Below are 19,324 nucleotides of genomic sequence, written 5' to 3' on the forward strand. Positions count from 1 at the left end.
CGAAGAAGGTGCCGAGACCTGGTTGGGGGCGTCATTCCCTGGCTGTGGCGGGGAGATTCTGGCGGGCGGAGGCCCCTGAGTCCTGCGCGATGGGCGCAGCGGGTGGGCGGGGAGCGCGGCGCCTCGGGTCCCGCGGGCACCGCGCGGTGGGTCTGCGGCCGCGGTGTGGAGCGGGTCCCGTGGGGGCGCGGGCGCGGGTGGGTCGGTCGCCCGGGCCTGGACGCTCCGGGCCGGCAGGGGGCGCTGCGTGCCACGCCGGGGCGGGCTCCGCGCGGCTCCGGGCCGGCAGGGGGCGCTGGGCTGGGGGCGGCGCGGCGGGCGCCCGGCAGGGGGCGCTCTGGGCGCGGCGGAGGCGGCCGGGGCGGGCGGCGGCGGCGGCGGCGGCGGCGGCGGCGGTGGCGGCGGCGGCCGGGAGCTCGCGGGGCCGGGCCAGCGGCGGCGGCGGCGGCGGCGGGGGCAGCGGAGGAGGCGGAGCGGCGGCGGCGGCGGCGGCGGCCCCGGGGGCGGGGGGCGGGGGGCGGGGGGCGGGAGCGCCGCCGGCCGAGCGCACAGGCCGCGGCCCGCGGAGCCCGCCATGCCGGCGCGGGAGTGAGGCGCGGCGGGCCAGGGCCGAGGAGCGGCGGCGGGGCCCGGCCCCAGGAGCGGCGGCCTCGGCCTCCGGCGCAGCCCGGAAATGTCCGGCCGGCTGGAGAAAGCAGGTGAGCGCGGGCGGGCGGCGGCGGGCGGGGCGGGCCTGCGCGGCGGGGGAGCCTCCGCCCAGGCCCGGGGCCGCCGCCCGCCGCCCTCGGCGCTCCGGGCCGGGATGCGGGGCGGGTCCGCGCTGTCCCCGCCGCCGAGCCCCCCCCCCCCGCCGGGCCCGGGAGCCCGTGGCTCGCGCCGAGGACGAGCCGCCGCCTTTGTGTGCGCCCGGGACCCTTGCGGCCGGCGCGGGGCAGGAGCGAGCCGGGTGCGGGGCGGCCCAGGCGCGGGGCGCGGGCGGGCGGGCAGGCGGGCAGGGGCGCTGTCGGAGCCCGCGGGGCTGGGCGCCGCGACTGGGGCTCGGGGCTGGGGCCGGGGCCGGGGCTGGGGCCGGGGCCTGCGGGCGTCCGGGCGGCGGCGGCGGCGGCGTAGGCGGACCGGGCGGGCCAGCCCCGGAGCCCGGCGGACGCGGGGCGCTGCAGGAAGGACGTTCTGCGACCTTGGCCGAGGGTCTCCGCGCCCCGGGCCGCCCGCGGCGCCTCCCCGGAGTGCTCAGGACGCCCTGGCGGCTCCGCGGGACGGAGGGCTTGGCCCCGGGGCCCCGGGAGCGCGGCGGCCCGGCCGGGAGCCCGGCTCCCTTCCTGGCGGGCAGGGCCGGGCTGCAGCGCCGCGTCTCGGGCACGTTTCTCGGGTCCGGTCGGGCACGCCCGGTGGCCGCGGGCTGCTTTGCTTCTCCGCCCACGTGCCAGCCCAGAGCACCTCGGGTCAGTTCGGCAGCGTTGCTCAGGAGCTCGGTGAACGGTGCCTCAGAACGGTGGGCGCTCCAGGGGAAGCGGGATTGAAGGTGTGACGTTAATGGGATTTTCTCCGATTGCAAAGATGCGTTCATTGTCAAAAACGTGGAAGTGGCGGAAGAGTGAAAAGTGAGCCAAAAAGCACCTGTGAGCATCCCAGGAGCCGCCTCCTGAAGCTCAGGCCGCTCCGATGAGGTGAACCGTCGTTCCTGTTCTCTGTCCTTCAGCACGGAGGCCTAAGGCCAGCTCACTCCGGCGGAGGTTCTCCCAGCACAGACTGGCCTCCGGCACCGCCTTCTGCCGGGGGCTGCAGCAGATGCAGAAACCTCTAAGTGCCCGCTCCAGAGAAGCCTGCCCGAGGCAGGGAGAGCCGACCTAGCATAACACCCCACCCGCAGGCCACCTGAAACACAGGGCAGCGGGAGGTGGAGTCCAGGCTTGGGCACCCGGGAAAGGGGGGCTTCACTGGTGAGGCCGTTGGGGACGGGGGCGCCCTTTGTGCTAGGCTCCGTGGAGAGGGTAAGACGGGGTGGGGGGTCGGGGGCAGAGTGGAAGGGGCTGAGCAGGGGGCTGTGGGGCACTCAAGAGGCAAAGCAGGAGAGTTCTGAGGTTGGCAAGAAGACCAGGGCTGGCACTTCATGTGGAGCCAGCAAGAACTCCATCCTTGTGGTATTAGGCCTTTGGCTGTGATTCACGCACAGTCGTCAGGGGAGATGAGGACACTCCTGGAATGACAGGTACGTCTTCCTGGTGGTTTCTGCTGATCATTGTAGGTGGACTTCCCTTTGCACTTCGACGAGATTTCTGTTGGTGTTTCCTAAACTTCCTACTCTTATAAGCCACCAGCAGCGTTTCGTTGAAAAGAAAGGTCCGTGGGGGAAGTGGGGACCCCGGTTAGCAAGCAAACAGTCTCTGGTAGTTATGGAGCCTGATTGTAGTAAGCAATCATTGTCCGCCTCTGGGGGAGATCTTTTTGAGACTGTCCCTCCCGCTGCTCTAGAGGGTACTGACTTACTCATTCAGCAGAGCCTGGCTGTGGGAGGGGTCCTGCGCATCGCCTTCCTCTGAGACCCTACCGTTTCTTGGGGATGCAGAAAGGCAAGCCTCAGTTCGTGCTGTCCCTGGTCGTCTCTGCTCCAGGCCCCATGTGGGATCAAGACAGTCTGGGTTCCAGAGGGTGGCAGAGGGTCAGCTTCTTGGATGGTTCGGGGCCTGTCCAGTGAGGCTTGGTGGAGGAGGGTTGACATTGAAGGACCCAGGAAGAAGGCTAGGGCGAAGGCTGATGGGTCAGGGAGCTCCCTGGGGTGAGCTTGTGGGTAGGCCTGGCAAAGAGAAGAGGTTCTTCCCAAGAGCTAAAAGGGACAAGGGAGGGTTCTTCCCAAGCTCTGGACAAGGGAGGACACTGGACTCTGGGTTGGGGATGTCAGTTTTGAAAGGCCACACTGGCAGGAGATGTGTAGCTCCTCCAAGGCCACTTTGGGGGAACCAGTGATCTTGGTTCTGGTCGTGCACACAGGCATGATGCGTCTCATTTTGTTCAGTGCTTCCTTCCAGCAAGCATATCGTGTGCGGACGGTTGATGCTCCCTGATGTTTCTGGAGCTTAAATGCCTCTTCTGCCTGTGAACAGAGGTAACTGGCTGGTGGCTCTGGGCTGGTTTCAGTCCATAGACATGTTGTGTTTGATCCATACACATTGTTGAAAAAAGAACTAGCGGCCAGTATTTAAAAATCAGGAAATCACTCACATATCTCAGCTTTCTGGTTCTCCTGAGTGAAGAGGTAGCTCTAAGGCCTTGTTTCGTTCGTACAAGGCAGCATGGACGGGGCCCCACCACTCCTGCTGCCAGCCACTGCTCTGATTCCTGTTTCCCACTTGTTGACATTTGAGTCTGTGGCCCCTTCCTTGGAGAAACCATTTGTGTTTGTTTGCTTTTCATCTGGACTTTGAAATCTTTGCCCCATTCCTTCATTGATTCATTCCTCGGTCCCTCCATTCGGCACTGATTTTGTGTAGGCTCCGTCAGGCTCCACACGAGGCTCTGGAGATGCAGCGCTAGACTCAGTAGACCTCGCAGTGTATAGCCCAGGCACTGGCTCTGGCAGTGTGGGGAGCACGGGGGAGCTCAGGAGGGGTCACATCAGGCTTGTAGGGGTGGGTGTTGGGGAGCCAGTTCTGTGAAGATTTGAGATTTAGAGTGAGACTCGGGTGAGTTGAGTTAGCAGGGTGCAACAGAGGGATGGGAAAGAAGGTGGCTTCAGTTACGCCGTGTTCATCAGAGTCTCTCTTGCTCATTCGTGCCTTCATTCCTTCACCAGATAGTTGATCCAGCATCTCCTAGGGGCCTGGACCTCTTCTGGTCCTTGGAATACAACAGAGATCCCTGCCTCCTGGGCCTTACCTTCTCACCAGGAAAGATAATCAAAGTAGATACGTGATATGAAGATGTAAATTATGCAGGTGTTTGTTTTTTTAATTCTCTTTCCCTGGTCTGTGTTCCCAGCAGAGCAGTCCGTCTAGGAGTTTTATCACTCATCAACACCCTTGGCCAGCCCTGTAGGCTCCCTGTGACCCTGAGCTGTTCACTGGGGCTGACATGGTGGCAGGATGACTAGACCAGTGCACCGCCAGAGGACAAAATAACTTTGGCATCTCAGATTTAAGTGTACATTTTACAGATGTGTGAAGAGTCTTTGATTAGAAAGAAAATTGTACACCGACTGTATTCACAGTAACTTTCTGTCATTACATATTTTTAGAACAGAGGAAAGATGCAAGTACTGTCACATGAGGCTGTAGACTTTTGGCTTGGTAAAGAGTTCTTGTCGATCAGCAGTCACTGTATTTTTATCAATTTTAAAGCTTCTTTCAAATTTTACACTTCCTTTCCCCCCCACAATTAACAGTCTTTGTGGTCAAAATGAATCCAGTCAACAAATACAACATTTTTTATGGCACCTGGTAGTCCTTCATTCACTCACACCTGCAACACTCAATTGAGTCCCTCCTTGTTGGCAAACACCGTGACACCTCACAGTGGCAGAGTCCGCAGAAGGCTGGCCCTTCCAGGGTCACAGTCCAAAAGTAACATCAAAACAGTCTTGAACATCCCTGCAGTGTCCTGTGGTTTTGAGAATGCAGTGAGGGACCCAGTCATCTCACTCCGTTCTCAGGACTGGCCCTGGGCGGGGGACGGGGCGGGAGTAGTGGGTTATTTTGCACCTGAGGGCAACTAAGATCCTGGGAAGCTTGGTCACTTTTGTGGGGGCGGGGGGACTATAGCCCCATTGCGGTACAGTGGGGAACCGACCCCAGTGGTCCCCAGCCGCCTTTCTGCCTTCACAGAGCACTGCTTAGAGAGTCTCCATGGTGCTTGGGACATAGTAGCTTTCCATCTTAATTCCTGTTGATGTTTCGTTTCTTTTCTGATCTTACCAAAGGCAGGAGGGGGACCTCAGTTAAATTAAGGTAGGCCCAGGGCAGTCTTTAGGCTGCATATGAGACTAATGATACCAATAACATTAGCAGTCCTATCAGGAGAGAACTAGTATGAATGCGGGCTATGTTTCACAAAATTAGCCACAGCAACCCCAAAGGTTTCCTGGTCTCCTGAGCAGCTGTTGGCAGAGGTGGTTTGAATGGGATTCCTTGTAGCCGACAGACCTGATAGGAGGCCTATAAAGATGAGTCATGTATGAGCTTGCAGAAAAATCATTTCCCAAATTAGCCCGGATTGCAGAATGCCTTGAGCATGGGGCTGGGTCTTACCTCAGGCCAGCTGGATGTGTTCCCCGTTGCCATAATAAGATGACGCACTGGGACGAGCAGCGGGCCCAGTAGCATCGCCAGCTACCCCGCCCGTGGAGCAGCCGACTGGGTGACTGGGCGCCACGCTGCTGGGACAGGTGTTCCTCTGATCCGTCACCCACCTTGCCCTAAAGGCTCTTTTATGATTAAAAAAACAAAACCCATAGTTTGTGAGTTATTAAGGGATCTGTCATCGTAGTTTCTGGCTCTTTGTTTTAAGCCATTTGACTAAAAATTGGAGGCCTGTCATTGTGACCTTGGGGAGTCCTTTCCCTTTTCTGGGTCTCATTTTCTCCATCAGTGCTCTGAAGGGTCAGGATTCTGAAATTAGTGCTTTCCTGTTTTGTTTGAAAGCAGCAGGTCCTTTTCTATTTTTTTTTTTTAAAGATTTTATTTATTTATTAGAGAAAGAGAGAGAGAGGCAGAGACACAAGCAGAGGGAGAAGCAGGCTCCATGCGGGAGCCGGATGTGAGATCCTGGGTCTCCAGGATCACGCCCTGGGCTGAAGGCGGCGCTAAACTGCTAAGCCACCAGGGCGGCCCAGCAGGTCCTTTTCTAAACCTAAGGGGGCCATTAGATAATGGGTAATGGGAGCCACTTTGAGGACAGTGAATCTTTCGTGCTCAGCTGTGCCGCCAAGGATCCTTCTTGGGTCCTCCACCAAACAGTGTGAAAACCCACTTCCTAGCTGTGCTCAGCCTCCTCTACCAAAACCAGCTAGCTCTGGTCTCCGAGTGCCTTCTCTTCCTCCAGCAGATAATGAATCCCATGGGAAAGCCCCAAATAAACACTTGGGTAGAATGGTATTGTTTAGCTCATTCAGAAACCAGAGCCTTGCTTTCCTTCCTGAAAGTTAAAAATCAACAAATACAGTCTTGACTAGAGCATTAGCTTCTTGAGGGAGTGTGCCCGTCTGGTCCCCCCACGGGCTTGCCTTTGCTGCAACTAGAATGTAGAATGTTGCTTGAAGAATGAATGGATTTAGTTGATATAATCATAGAATGAATTTAGGTCTCTGATTCCAAGTCTCAGAATTATTATTATTTTTAAATATTTTCCTTTTAAGTAAACTCTACATCCACTGTGGGGCTTGAACTTACGACTCTGAGATCAAGACTCTCACACTCCACTGACTGAGCCAGCAAGGCTCCCCAAAATACCTTTAAATGGAGCTTCTGGGTTTTGAGTTGCCAGTTAGAATGTTTCTTGGTGACTTAGTAAGACCTATAATCTGATCAGGATCTGCAGATAGTTGGGGGTTTGTGTTAACCATGTACATTGATGGCTATTTTAGTTCAGTTTCCTGAGTGCTTTGGTGAGCTTTTTCCTCATCTCATAGTGAGGCTGAGATCAAAGTCCCAAAACACTCAATTGAGAAAGCTCTACAACACAATGAGAGACTGAGCCATACTCAACTCTGATACTGTGATGGTCAGGCAGCTGCCGACCGGTCTGTGCGGGTCTGTGGGACGCAGAGGGACAGAGTCCTCTCAGACAGTACTCGTGCGCATTAAACAGTTGTGACTCTGCCTTTCATTTACAGACCACTGGCATACGCCAGTTGTTCTGCTCAGCCTGCTGCCCACAACCAGGTCACGATGAGTCCCTGTACCTACTTATTTTTGTCAGTTGGCCTCTGAGTGTTATTTAGGACACGCTGCCTGCACCATCAGCTCTGTTTATGGTACATGCTCCCTGAGGGGGGTAGGAGAGCTGTGGACTGGTGGGGTTTTCCTGGCTCCCCCTTTCTTCTTTGTCAAAGGCCTTAGGCAGAATCTCTCATGTCATATCCTCCTCCTCTGTGGGCAGAGATGCAGTGGAGAGATTTACCTACTGGATTGAAAGTCTGCTATCTGATGGTCACTGTTCCTCTTCATCCCCACCTTTTTCTTCCAGGCTGTGGTTCTGAAGATTGATGATGGTTCTCTGAACCAGTCCCGACTGCAGTCCAGACTGCGTCTTTTTAAAATACTGTTACTGGCCCTCAACAGCTTTGACCCTCTGTTCTCATTAGTTCCTTAAAGGTGATCTTTCTCCTTGTTTTTCACTGGCTTGCTGGCACCACACAGTCATTTTACTGCAAATTAAGTTTTGTCATCAGCAAACTCTGCCCCACTTTTAAAGCATGGAAGAAATGGAGTTGTCAAGCACAGGGTGGCTTGTGGTGCTTCCCAGGGTGGGAGACAAGAGGGCGGAGTTCAGGCATTCGGTTTCTAGCTTTTCAAAAATTTGTGCCATCAGTGTGGACTTGACAGATGTGGCTCCCAGCCGCATGCCAAACTGTTGAGAATGGCAGCCCGCCCATGGCCTCCTTGAGCAGGCCTGTGATGCTGGCAGCCTTTGGGAGAAGGTAGATGTGGATGTAGAATGAAAAGAGAGACAGCGGAAGTCCAGTGCAATGGAATGGATCTGAACTGCCACTTAGTTGGCCCAAAACAAGCAAACAAAAAACCTCCAAAACTTCTGTTTGGAAACAATGGTTCTATTTATTTGCTGGTTATGGATAATCACATGTGCCTCTCCTTCACACAACTGCTTGTGAATAAATAGATGGATGATTGTGCATAGGTCATGGATCTGGCTACTCTTGGCTCCTCCTCTCAATAATAAGTGCAAATAATAACAGCAGCTAACTTTCATTGAGCACTTACCACTGGTACATTACCCGTACCAGTCTCTGTGCTGCATGCTTTACACACGTGGTCTCATTTAATCCTTACAGAGGAACTTCTCTTTCTGCAGAGGACAAAACTGAGACACAGAGCTTTTCTTTTGTGCCTAGGATCCTGAGATCCAGAATAGCTGAGATTTGCCCATGGTCGTGTGCTCAGTGGGGGCCAAATTGCAACCTCAGCCCATATGACTACTTCCCATTTATCTGTATTTTTGTTGGCTGTGATGACATGATTCTCTTGACTGTTGTGATTTGGGTAGATATGAGCCTCCACATTTCCAGGGACCCCGCTGCCACTGAGGCAGCCGCTAGTCACTAGCTGCTAGACACTAAAAGTGCCACTAGGTAATGCTGATGGGGATGTTGGAGGAGACATTGGACCTGGCTCTCCTGGTCGCTCCAGCTCATGAGGAGGGACCAGGAAGGCCTGCTTCATGCTGGGTGACCTGGGGCAAATGACTTAATCTTTCTGAGCTTCTGGCACCTCTGTTGTAACCCAGTGGAGTGGACAAAACCCATCTCAGGACCCTTTCTTAATGCTAATTCTTTGTGAGCCTAGTCTGCAGTATAAAGTGGGGGGGAGTTAGATGTATTGAGTTGTTTCGTTGGTTTTTAATGACACTGATACTGCGGGGCACTTAACTATCGTCACAGTAAAACTTACATAATCCTTTATAACTTTCAAAACACTTCTGTAGACATGAGGTGTTTTGCTGTTGTTTTGGGTTTTGTTCTTTAGTTATGATAAAATATTGGAGTCATATGGCATTTTTAATTTCTGTTGAAGAGGACAACAGCTCACAGTTGCTGGGTATTTCCTGTGTGCTAGGCACTGCTAGGAGCTTTACCTTTAGATAGTGGATGATTTGATTAGTTTTGTTCTTGTAAAGAGAGCAAAATGACAGGTATTGTGCACATTTGGCAGTTGAAAAAAGGGAGGGGACATGGTGAGAAGTGACTAGATGAGGTCACGCGCTGAGTGGGAGGCAGAGCGCTTCTCTTCCCCTCCTCCTCTGCTTGTGTTCCCCAGATCCAGAGTCTAGTGCTGGTCCTCTACAGAGCCACCAGGAGGCTGGCCTGAAGCCACCCTCAGTGTCTTTTCTTTGGCATCCCCTGGGGCTTTCCAGCCCCTCTGAGGGCCCTGAAGATGTGTCCATATCTCTCTACAGGGTTTTGAAGTAGCTTCTGGTTTCTCAGAGGTGACTAAAAAAGTGAATTTGCTAAAAATATTGTATGAGAATCTGCTTTGGATGTGAACAATGCAGAGAGGTCCTTACTTGAAATAGCTCCATCCGCCCACCTCCCCACCCACCTACCATCCGCCCATCTATGTATTAGTGGCTGAGTACTCCCTGAGTGCCAGTTGTCTGCCAGGGCAGGGAAGGGTACTGAGAAGAAGATCAAAGGCATCTGTACCCTTAGGGAGTTGACAGTCTGGCCACCACCTGTGCTATGTGCAGGAGACTTTTGACTTAGGCTTTCATACTCTCAGTGTTCATCCATGTTGGAAGCAGCCTGAGCCCAGCCTGGAGGTCAGGAGACCCGCCTCATGGGCCCCAGCTCTGCATGCAAGCACCAGATCTGTGCACCTCTGAGCCCTCAGGCTCCCCATCTGCGAAATGAGAGGCTGGACTCAGGAACAGTGATGGAGGCATGGGCCTCCAAGTCCTACAGCTGTGGATTGGCATCCAGCTCTCCCATAGGATGGTTGTGGGATCTTGGATGAATTGCTTTGCCTGTGTAAGTCTCTGTTCTATTATCTGTAAAATGGACAAAATCATAACCAGGCCTACCTTATGGTCTTGAGGAAAGATTAAATGAGATGATGTACATAAAGCGTATTAGCAGAGTCTTGACACATTAAGTGCTCATAAACATTAGCTTTTGTTCTTCCCTAATATCCTCTTCTGCTCTAAAATGACAGTTTCTTAAAAAAAAATCATATGTAGGTGAAATTCAGACCTCTGTGCTCATGGAAGATGGGGAGCAGGCTATTGAGGTATTTCCTTCCAGCGTGTGTGTGTGTGTGTGTCTCTCTCTCTCTCTCTCTCTCTCTCTTTACATTTGAGAAAGCTGAATTCCAGGGAATAGATTTTTGTAACTAATAAACCTCCAAAAAGATCATTTATAGGGGGAATAGAAGGCATTTCATTTCAGCTACACATGGCCCTAGCACATGTGGGTAGGTTGATGATAGTCCTGATTATATTCTTTTTAAAGTCTATGTGGAAGGAATAGGCCCATCTTCATGGGTAGCAGCTTATCTCAGAGTCACACTGTATCTTTGCTTCCTCCCAAGTTTCTCCTTGCAGGGGTGACTCTCAGGACTCATTAAACCATCTTTGTTCAGCTCTGAAGGTGAAAGGACCCAGTATGGTGTTTTTGTCTTGTGACAGTTAAAATGCCACAAGCTGTTTGAGGTCCTCTTGTACAAGTCACTTACAAATCGTGTTGAACGCCATGAACAGGTGATTTCATACCCTGATTTTTCTTCCTTGATAATTTTTCACAATTAGGATAAATTGAGAAATCCTGACGTATTGTTCTGAGTCTCCCCTCACCTGCGTCCCCCTAGGCTCTTGTGACAGGTGAAAGGAAATGTGTACAGTGTCCTTGCAGGTTTGTCACTGCAGCTCACTCAGCACAGGGCTCTTTGCAGAGAGCCCAGAGACCAATCAACCCTTTTCACTTTCTTTAATCACTGGGTCCTGAAGCTACAGAACCTCTCACTTAATTAGCATAACCACACTAATTTGTGCTCCTGCCTCAGCTTGTCAAGAGTGCCTTACAAATATTAATTCACTGAGCTCATCAGAAAACCAAAGGCACAGATCAAAAGCATGCTTTCCTGCATGATCTATCCTTGTTTTTTCTGTTCACTGGGAGCTGTCTCTATTAATTACCCTAAATGTGCAGGGTTGTAGACTGCAGTTTTTATATTTGACCAAGATAGGAATTGGGCTAAGTACCTGGACCGCATTTCAGCCCTGTTTCCTAGCTCTGGCTTGGTAGGTGAGGAAATTGTGTGGACTAAAATCACCATGGGGGACATACCACTGGGACTGCTTGGAACTGAGGCATCTTTGAGCGATGGAGAGAACTGGCCTGAGTGTCTGGCACTGGCACTGCCAGAGGCCCGCTGTGCCCTGTGGGGCAAGCCACAATCCCTCCCTGGACCTTGGAACTAGAGTTAACAATTCCTGAATTTTTTGAGATCATTAAGTCCTACTAAGTATCTGGTGGAAGCACTGTAGACCCTGTCCCCAGGGAGAAAGATTCATTTTATGTGTTGTGGACATGGTTCTGCCCGCTCTAAATTCCTTCTACTGTAGGAGAAATAATAATTAGCAAACACTCCACATCTCGAAAAGTTTGAATGGAATCTCACGTATCCGAAATAATCAGGACTTAGTTTCTCCTAGTTCAGTCAGACCTGGGTTCAGATGTAATAATTACACATTCCTGGAGTTTTGTGAGGGTTCCACGAGATGATGCATGTAAGTCAGCATAATGTTTATGTGGATAAAAGGAGAAATTCTTTTGCAGGGCACCTGGGTAGCTCAGTGGTTGAGCATCTGCCTTTGGCCCCGGTCATGATTTTGGGGTCTTGGGATTGAGTCCCACATTGGGCTCCCCACAGGAAACCTGCTTCTCCCTCTGCCTGTGTCTCTGCCTCTCTCTGTGTCTCTCATGAATGAATAAATATTAAAAAACAAACAAACAAACCCTCTTTTGCCTTCTGCATGAACATTTTTTTTTTTTTTAATTTACATGCAGTAAAACTGACCTTCTTTTGGGTGTACAATTCTCTGAATTTTACCTCATCTCTAGATCTGTGTAACCACCATGACAGCCTTGCTGTCTCTTTGGTTCCATCTTGCTGTCTTTTTGTGGTTAGACCCTTCCCCTACCCCTGACATCCAGCAGCCATTGATCTGTTCCCCATCCCTGTAGTTTCGCCTTTCCCAGAACATCACCGAGTATGTAACTTTGGAGATGGGCTTCTTTTACTCAACATAGTGGCTTTGAGATTCATGAAGTTGTTTTTATCAGTATTTTACTCTTTTTTATCGCCGAGTAGTATTCCATTGTATACACATAGTCCATGTTTATCTACTTAAAATTTGACCTTGGTTAACAACTAGATCTGTTTTCTGGAAATAGATAAAGATGGCATTTGATTAACAAAAATCAGGCAACCCAATTAAAAAACTTGAGTAGACATCTCCAAAGAAGACACGCAAATGGCTAATAAGAACATAAAAAGATGCTCAGCATCATCAATCATTAGGGAAATGTAGATCAAAACCACAAATACCACCTCATGCCCATTAACATGGCTGCTTTCAAAAGGGAAAAAAAAAAACAGGAAATAAAACAAGTATTGATGAGGATGTATAGAAACTAGAGCTGTTGGCACAGGCTGCCATCCTTCTACACGCACAGCTCTGGAGGCATACCTCTGACCCTGGCTCTAGGGCTTGCTGAGACCCCTTCTCCCTCAGTTCCAAGGTCCTTGGCACTCTAGTTTTTGCCCTTCATGTGGCATAGTGGCCACAGAGATGACATACAGAGATTGCCTGGGCAGGGAAAGGCCCAGAGACTTCATGGAGAAGAAGTTGGGACCCAGTTACCACCAAAAACCTGGTGAACCCATCCCAGCTGAGGGGACCAGTCATTGAGGAAAGAAGCAGATGGCTTCTTCTAGGTTGTTCCATCCATGGGAGCAGTTCCTCATTACCTAGAATAGAGTTGATATAGGACATCTCTGTGTATAACTCCAGATCCTCTCAGGCTCACCTGTCATTTAATCCAGCCATTGCTGCCCAGATCAGTTCTGCATAGGCACCAGCCAACTGCACATGGGTGTCACATGGCCCCTTTCCAGGGCTTCTCTTTAATGCTGCAGTGTGGGAGACTATAGAAATCTACTTGGCATGTACAACCGGGAAGTGCCAGGGACTTAAAACTTTTTGAGGCAAACTGACCGGTAAAGATGAGAACCAGTGGACAACTGCTTTTTCTTTCATCATCAGATCAACAGTCTGAAGACAGAGTAACTGAAACTTTGTCTTCAACTTCTCAGAAGGTCTGTGGGATTAAGAAAAGATTTTTTTTTTTTTTGAGTGAAGCCCAATGGGGTGAGGGCCTTGAACTCAGGACCCTGAGATCAAGACCTGAGCTGGGATCAAGAGTCAGATGCTTGGGACACCTGCGTGGCTCAGCAGTTGGACGCCTGGATTTGGCTCAAGTCGTGATCCCGGGATCTGGGATCGAGTCCTGCATTGGGCTCCTGTGGGAGGTCTGCTTCTCCCTCTGCTATGTCTCTGCCTCTCTCTCTCTCTGTCTCTCTCATGAATAAATAAATAAATCTTAAAAAAAAAAAAAAAGATGCTTAACCGACTGAGCCCCCTGGGCACCCCAGTCTCAGATCTTTGATCATGCCTCCTTGTGCTTGCCCGTGCCTCATTCCTGCCCTCTGAGGTCACACTCTTCCACTCCTCAGTAGTGTTTGCACATTAAAAAAAGAAATTGGAACCATTGTGCACTATTGGTGGGAATGTAAAATGGTACAGTTGCTATGGAAAACAGTATGGCAGTTCCTCAAAAAAATTAAAAACAGAATTACCATAAGATATAGCAGTTCTTCAGAGTATGTAACCAAAAGAAATAAAAGCAAGATCTCAAAAAAATATTTGTATACCCAGGTTCATAGCAGCATTGTTCACAATAGCCCAAAGGTAGAAGCAACTCAAGTGTCTAATGATGGATGAATAAATAAAGTGTGGTGTATACACACAGTGGAACATTATCCAATCTTAAAAAGGAATGAAATTCTGACACATGCTTCATCATGGATGAACCTTGAGGACATTATGGTCAGATGAAATATGCCAGTGACAAAAGGACAAATACTGTAGGATTCCACTAGTGCAAGATACCTAAAGGTAGTCCAAATCATAGAAACAGGAAGAGAGTAGAATGGTGGTTGCAGGGGCTGAGGGAAGGGAGAATGGGGAATTATTGGCTAACAATTTTTAAATTCAGTTTTATAAAACAAAATAATTATGTGGCTGGATGGTAGTGATAGTATGTAACAGTGTAAATGTACTTAATACAGTTGAACCATGCACTTGAAAATGCTTAAGATGATAAATTTTACATTACATATGTTTTACCACAATTTATAAAAAATTACTATGGTTAACATATTCTTCAGCATTTATTTACATAACCATTTAATCTTAAATATCTTTATAAGTTATATTAAAATGTTAAAAGCCACTATGGAAAATGACAGGTATATTACTGGGCAACAGTGCTCATGGTAAAAATGACCTCGGTTTAATCCATTGTGTCTTGAGCTGGGAAGAACTAGAGCTAGTCTGTAAACACTTGTGGGACACCATACTTTGGGATTCCCTAAGTGCAGTGTGACTCCTCTAACTGGGCATATCCCTTGAGGAGACCTGTGTGATTATGAGATTTGGTTCCTATGGGGTAGGTAGCTTTTAAGCCAGGATGGTTCCTGTACCTACCAACCATGGATCTTGTTGCCTTGGACCTGAGCCTCTCAGCTATGCCAGGCTCCTTCAAGGACAGCTCACAGAGGGTACTCTCCAGTGCTGTCCCCTGGCAGCCTGTTGTTCCCACCCTGTATTTATCTGAATAGACCAGTGCCAAGGGCGGCCCGTGGAAGCCCAGGGAGCCTGAACGTGTGGTTGAGCCCCAGAGCCTGGTGGGTGTTGTAGACTGGCACATGGTGAGTGCTTAGTGCATGTCAGCTCTTAATAAAGACTCTCACGCTCCCCCGTGGCTTCCATCTGAGACTGCCTAGATACCATTGTTGGCACGTACTATGAGTTGACAACACAGATGGCGTTTACTCCAGCACCATTTGGCAGGATTCCAGGCTATCGGCCCCATTCATGAGACGGTATCACTGACCTGGTGGGGAGGGAAAGATAATCTATAGAGAAGCAAGGTCAAGTCTTTCTCCAAGAATTTTAAGGCCAGGCAGACTCTGTTAGATGAAATCGTGCCTCCATTTGGAGTTGCCACCTCGAGATTGCCATGACAGGGTCTCTGGTCCCATGGGTATCATTAACATGTCTCTGTGAATCTGGGATGATAGGCAGTTACTGTGTTGTTTTGATACTATGGCACCAACACATGTAAGACATATTATTGACTTAACACTTTTCAGGAAACAAAAAAATACATTGGCAAGATAGATTATAAAAGAGCATACCCTGATTTCAAAAGTTAAATCATAAAGAAATATACTATCTTAGATTCAGGGAAATACAATGTGAAACATTGACTAATTTTTTTAGCTGGTTTCTTGAGCACCTACTGTCTACAGTTCATGGCAGTAGATGCTGGGGACATGGTGGTACATAAGTCAAGGCCCCTATTCTCATGGTGCTCACTGCAACTGGTTCAGCCTCTCCTCTCCAAGTAACACCTAGCCTTTGATTGAAGAGTCAGACTCTGGAGCTTATAAATGTAGCTCTATTCTAGTCTCACAGTTAGGTGTCTGGACACCAGAGGAAAATTACTTTGAGGATCACTGTGTTCATGTAGACTGTGACAGATGGGGTGATGATCATGCATTCCGGCTTACACCTGCTGTCCTGGCATAGTTATTAATAGCATCCTCCCTATCACTCTCAAGAGTGTCCTGGTTTGGATGGGAAAACACTGAGGGAGGCATCATTTACAACTGCTGAGTTCCACATTTGTGTTGGAGAGGGTCTTGGTTTGCAGTGAGAGAACTATTTCAAAACTAGGGTCTGTTCCAACACAGGATCAAGCCCAGAGAAGCCACAGGAGGGTCAGCTGAATTTGGTTTGGGTCCCATTCTCCCTGTGGGCATCTGCCACTTCGTATGTTCCAGTCACTCAACTCATGGGAGCATCAAAATCTGGGATAGTTTGGTTTTTAAAATGATAAACATGTACATAAAACAATCAGAATGTGTTTTCCTTATGAAAATTAGGTTAACCAGATCTTAAATTAATATTCTTTGGAATGGGTAGAAAGGATGTTAGTGTTTTTGTCAAGCCTTACAAGGAAAGTTGGAAAAATAATTATATAGCAACCCCAGTCTAGGTTAAGTTGGACTGGGATTTTGTTTTCCGTGTTGCTATAGAAAGGAGTATGGGGATTGAACTTTGGTAAGAAATTTCATTTTTATTTAAGTGATATATTTGATATTTATTGAAGACAGCTGGTAAGACAGGAAGCTTTGTGTTTACGATAAATTGGTAGCTTGCTGCCTGTTATGGTAGCAAGTATTGATGACAAGATCCTCTACAGCCGATGGTCCCTGTCCTGAGGACCTGTGAGTCTCCCAAAATGCTGCCCACCTTTTGTAGTGGGTCTCAGACTTCAGCACCTGAAGGTGCTGGGCTCTAGCCCCCAGTTTCTGATTCACTAGGGCTGAGGTTGGCCTGAGAATTGGCATTTCTAACAAGGTCCCCAATGATAATGCTGCCAGGAGGGTGGATGAGTGGGGGACACCCTCAAATCACTGCTTACGGTCAAGTATGGAGAGGATGGAAGGGGTCTCAGGAATTTGACCTAAAATGTTGTCCTTAGAATATAGAGGAGTGAGGATATAAGATAGAATTTCTATGCATTGATGCCGGGAGCTCTGCTACACACCTATTTAACCATCTTGAGAGCACTGCTGGTAGGTAGTGCCCCACTTTATAGATGAAAAGATGAGGCCCAGAAAGGCTTATGAGATTTGCCCAGCCGGCACATGGGAGAGCTAGGCTGAAACTGCTGCTCGCTGCTCAGTACTGAAACCCTCATGAAATGAGTAAATGTCAAAGGCATCACAGAGTGAAGATGATTCCAGTAATAGAAGCACGAGTGAACAGTGAGAGAGTGACTGTGTTGACACCACTTCTACTTGGCAGTCCATGCTTTTGTCTGTAGTAATAGGTAAAAAGCAGTGGTCTAATTAGCTCTGACAAGATGGCCAGAAGATTGACAGTTAATGAAGAAATTCTTTGATGAATCTCACAGTAAATGTATATTGTGCCTCAGAATATTAGCTAATTAATTAGGTTGATGTATTAGCCATCATTAGCGAGACATTTTAAAACTACACATCTGGAACTTGAAGACCAAGTGCAAAAATTTAGATGATATTTAAAGTCACCCAGCATTCACTTTAGGGCTTGAAACATGTGGTGGTGAATGTTTCCAAGCTGCTCCTGAGTTGTCTTACTGTATACAGGTGTCCTGGTAACATAAAGACACGCCCATCTCAGCCCTATTCTGGAGCACCTCTTTCAAACTCCTAGGGCTGAGTCCTCATTTCTTCCTCAGCAGTCCTAGCCTCATGTCTTTTTATTATTATTATTATTATTTTATTCATGAGAGACAGAGAGAGAGAGGCAGAGACATAGGCAGAGGGAGAAGCAGGCTCCCCTTAGAGAGCTAGATGGGGGACTCGATCCCTGAACTCCAGGATCATGCCCTGAGCAGAAAGCAGAGCTTAACTGCTGAGTCATCCAGGCGTCCCTAGCCTCATGTCTTTAAGTGCCATCTAAATCCTGATGATTTCCAGAATCTCTATTTCCAGCCCCAAACTCTCCTCTAAACTACAGACTGCCCACTTACTATCCCCTCAGATGTCTCTAGGATTCGGAGGTAACGCTCATAGACCAGAGCTCGTTGTTCTCCACTTCGCCCCTTGCCTAACTGGCTCCTTCTGGGGTGCCCATGACAGTAAATAATGCCATTTTTGACCTAGTTGTTTAGGCTCGGAAATCCTGGAGTCATCCCTGACGACTCTCCCAACCCATGTCCCATGCTCTGTCAGTCCTATGGGCTTGCTTTCGATGTACCTGCCTCCTCTCTGCCACTTACTCCACGCCACCGCTGTCTCTCCTGGACTGCAGAGGCCCCTCCTAACTGGCATCTTGGTTTCCACTCCTGCCTCACAATCATCCAATCTTTATTAAACTGCCAGAGTGTTTGTTAGATCAAATTAGGTCTGTTCACAGTTGCCAAATAGCTTCTTCTCAGGTTGTGTGGTCAGTCCACGGTCCTTACCAGGGCCTGTGGCCTCCTATGCTCTGGCCCCCGAGCACGCTTTTGAGCTTTTCCTTCAAGTGTTCCTGGAATATACCAAGTATATTTCTGCCTCTGGGCCTTTGCACTCACTGTTCCCTCTACTTAGACTTTATTTCCCCTGGTAGTGTGGTGTGCCTCCCGGGAGCCCGTGGTCAGCAGCCGCATCCAAATTCTGCATCTGTCATTCGCTGGCTGTGTGCCTTGGAGAGTTGCTCACCCCTCCTCCTCTTAAAATCCATTTTCTCATAGAAGTGGCCAGTGTTTGGGTTGTTGTGTGCTCCTGATGGGAAGCACTTAGATCTTAAGTGCCAGGGAACCCTGGTCTGCCCTTCTGTATGTGTTTCTGCCCTGACTCCTTCTGGCTCTTGTTTGTATGTCAGTCACAGGGGCCTCTCCAGCCATGGTCCCCTCAGGCCAGCCTTTTCTTTTACTTTCCTTTTAATGGAGCATTTGTTAGCTGCATTTTGCAATCTTTTCCCTTATTAGGAGGTAAGGTCTTGTCAGGTGCCATTTCCCCAGATCCCAGAGGGTGCCTGGTGTAGAGCTGAAACTCACTGATTTTTGTTGAATGAGTGGTTTTAAAGGCCCATGTTGGGTGTGGGCTCAGCCTCTTACTAGAGGGGTGTGCTTCTCAGAGGGCTCGGAGAGCCTAACTAGGGGTGACTCTTCTCGTGCCCATCCGGCTCAGCGTAGAGGCTGTGGTGAGTCATTTACTTAGTCACCTAAGTTGGGTGACTCTGTCTCTGGAAGGCAGGAGCTGTAGAGGGACGAGGGCCGGCAGAAGGGGCGGGAGCCTTTTTGCAGTGAGGGCTTTGCCTCTTCTGCCACTGTCATGGCCCAAGCAAAGCAGGGGTCGTGGGACCCCATTATGGTTGCCCACCGAGAGTCTGCTGGATGTTGACTATTAGGTTTCCATTGCTTAGCTGGAGAGGAAGGAGGTGAGGCACAGTGCCGGCCAGCAGGAGTGGATTTGGGCATGGAATTGAGTCCTGGGCCAAAGTCAAGGCCCCAGAGTGGGGAATGTGGGAGACAAAGTTGGGGAAGGTAGTTTGGGGGCGAGACTTCACAGGGCCTCGAATGCCAGTCCAGGCACTTGAGAATTCCTCCCATAGGTATTCTGGGAAGCATGAAAAGTTTAAGAAGTGTTCTTCACACATATTTAAACTTTTCCTGAGTATTTTTCAAATATCATGAAATAAGTGGCAGAGAGGCAAATTACTATTGCTTACTTAAAAGAATAGTTTCTGTTTCAGTTCCCGGTGGAATTCTACAATT

General features: G+C 49.7%; 1 protein-coding gene across 3 annotated transcripts in view; it reads left to right on the plus strand.

Moving 5' to 3' along the window:
- The first annotated feature begins 567 nt into the window (after positions 1–567).
- The window catches only part of RAPGEF1 (Rap guanine nucleotide exchange factor 1), a 138,654-nt gene continuing 119,897 nt past the window's right edge, over positions 568–19,324 (plus strand). The window contains exon 1 of one of the 3 annotated variants that reach the window (XM_038548963.1): positions 568–698. In XM_038548963.1, coding sequence (XP_038404891.1) covers positions 674–698 — 25 coding nt within the window. In that variant the 5' untranslated portion in view covers positions 568–673. Of the gene's footprint in view, positions 699–1,455; positions 1,668–2,185; positions 2,210–19,324 lie in introns of those variants that run through there. The other 2 variants (XM_038548966.1, XM_038548964.1) reach the window with 2 other exon arrangements.

Source organism: Canis lupus, chromosome 9 (assembly GCF_011100685.1).
Source record: "Canis lupus familiaris isolate Mischka breed German Shepherd chromosome 9, alternate assembly UU_Cfam_GSD_1.0, whole genome shotgun sequence".
Lineage (NCBI taxonomy): Eukaryota > Metazoa > Chordata > Mammalia > Carnivora > Canidae > Canis > Canis lupus.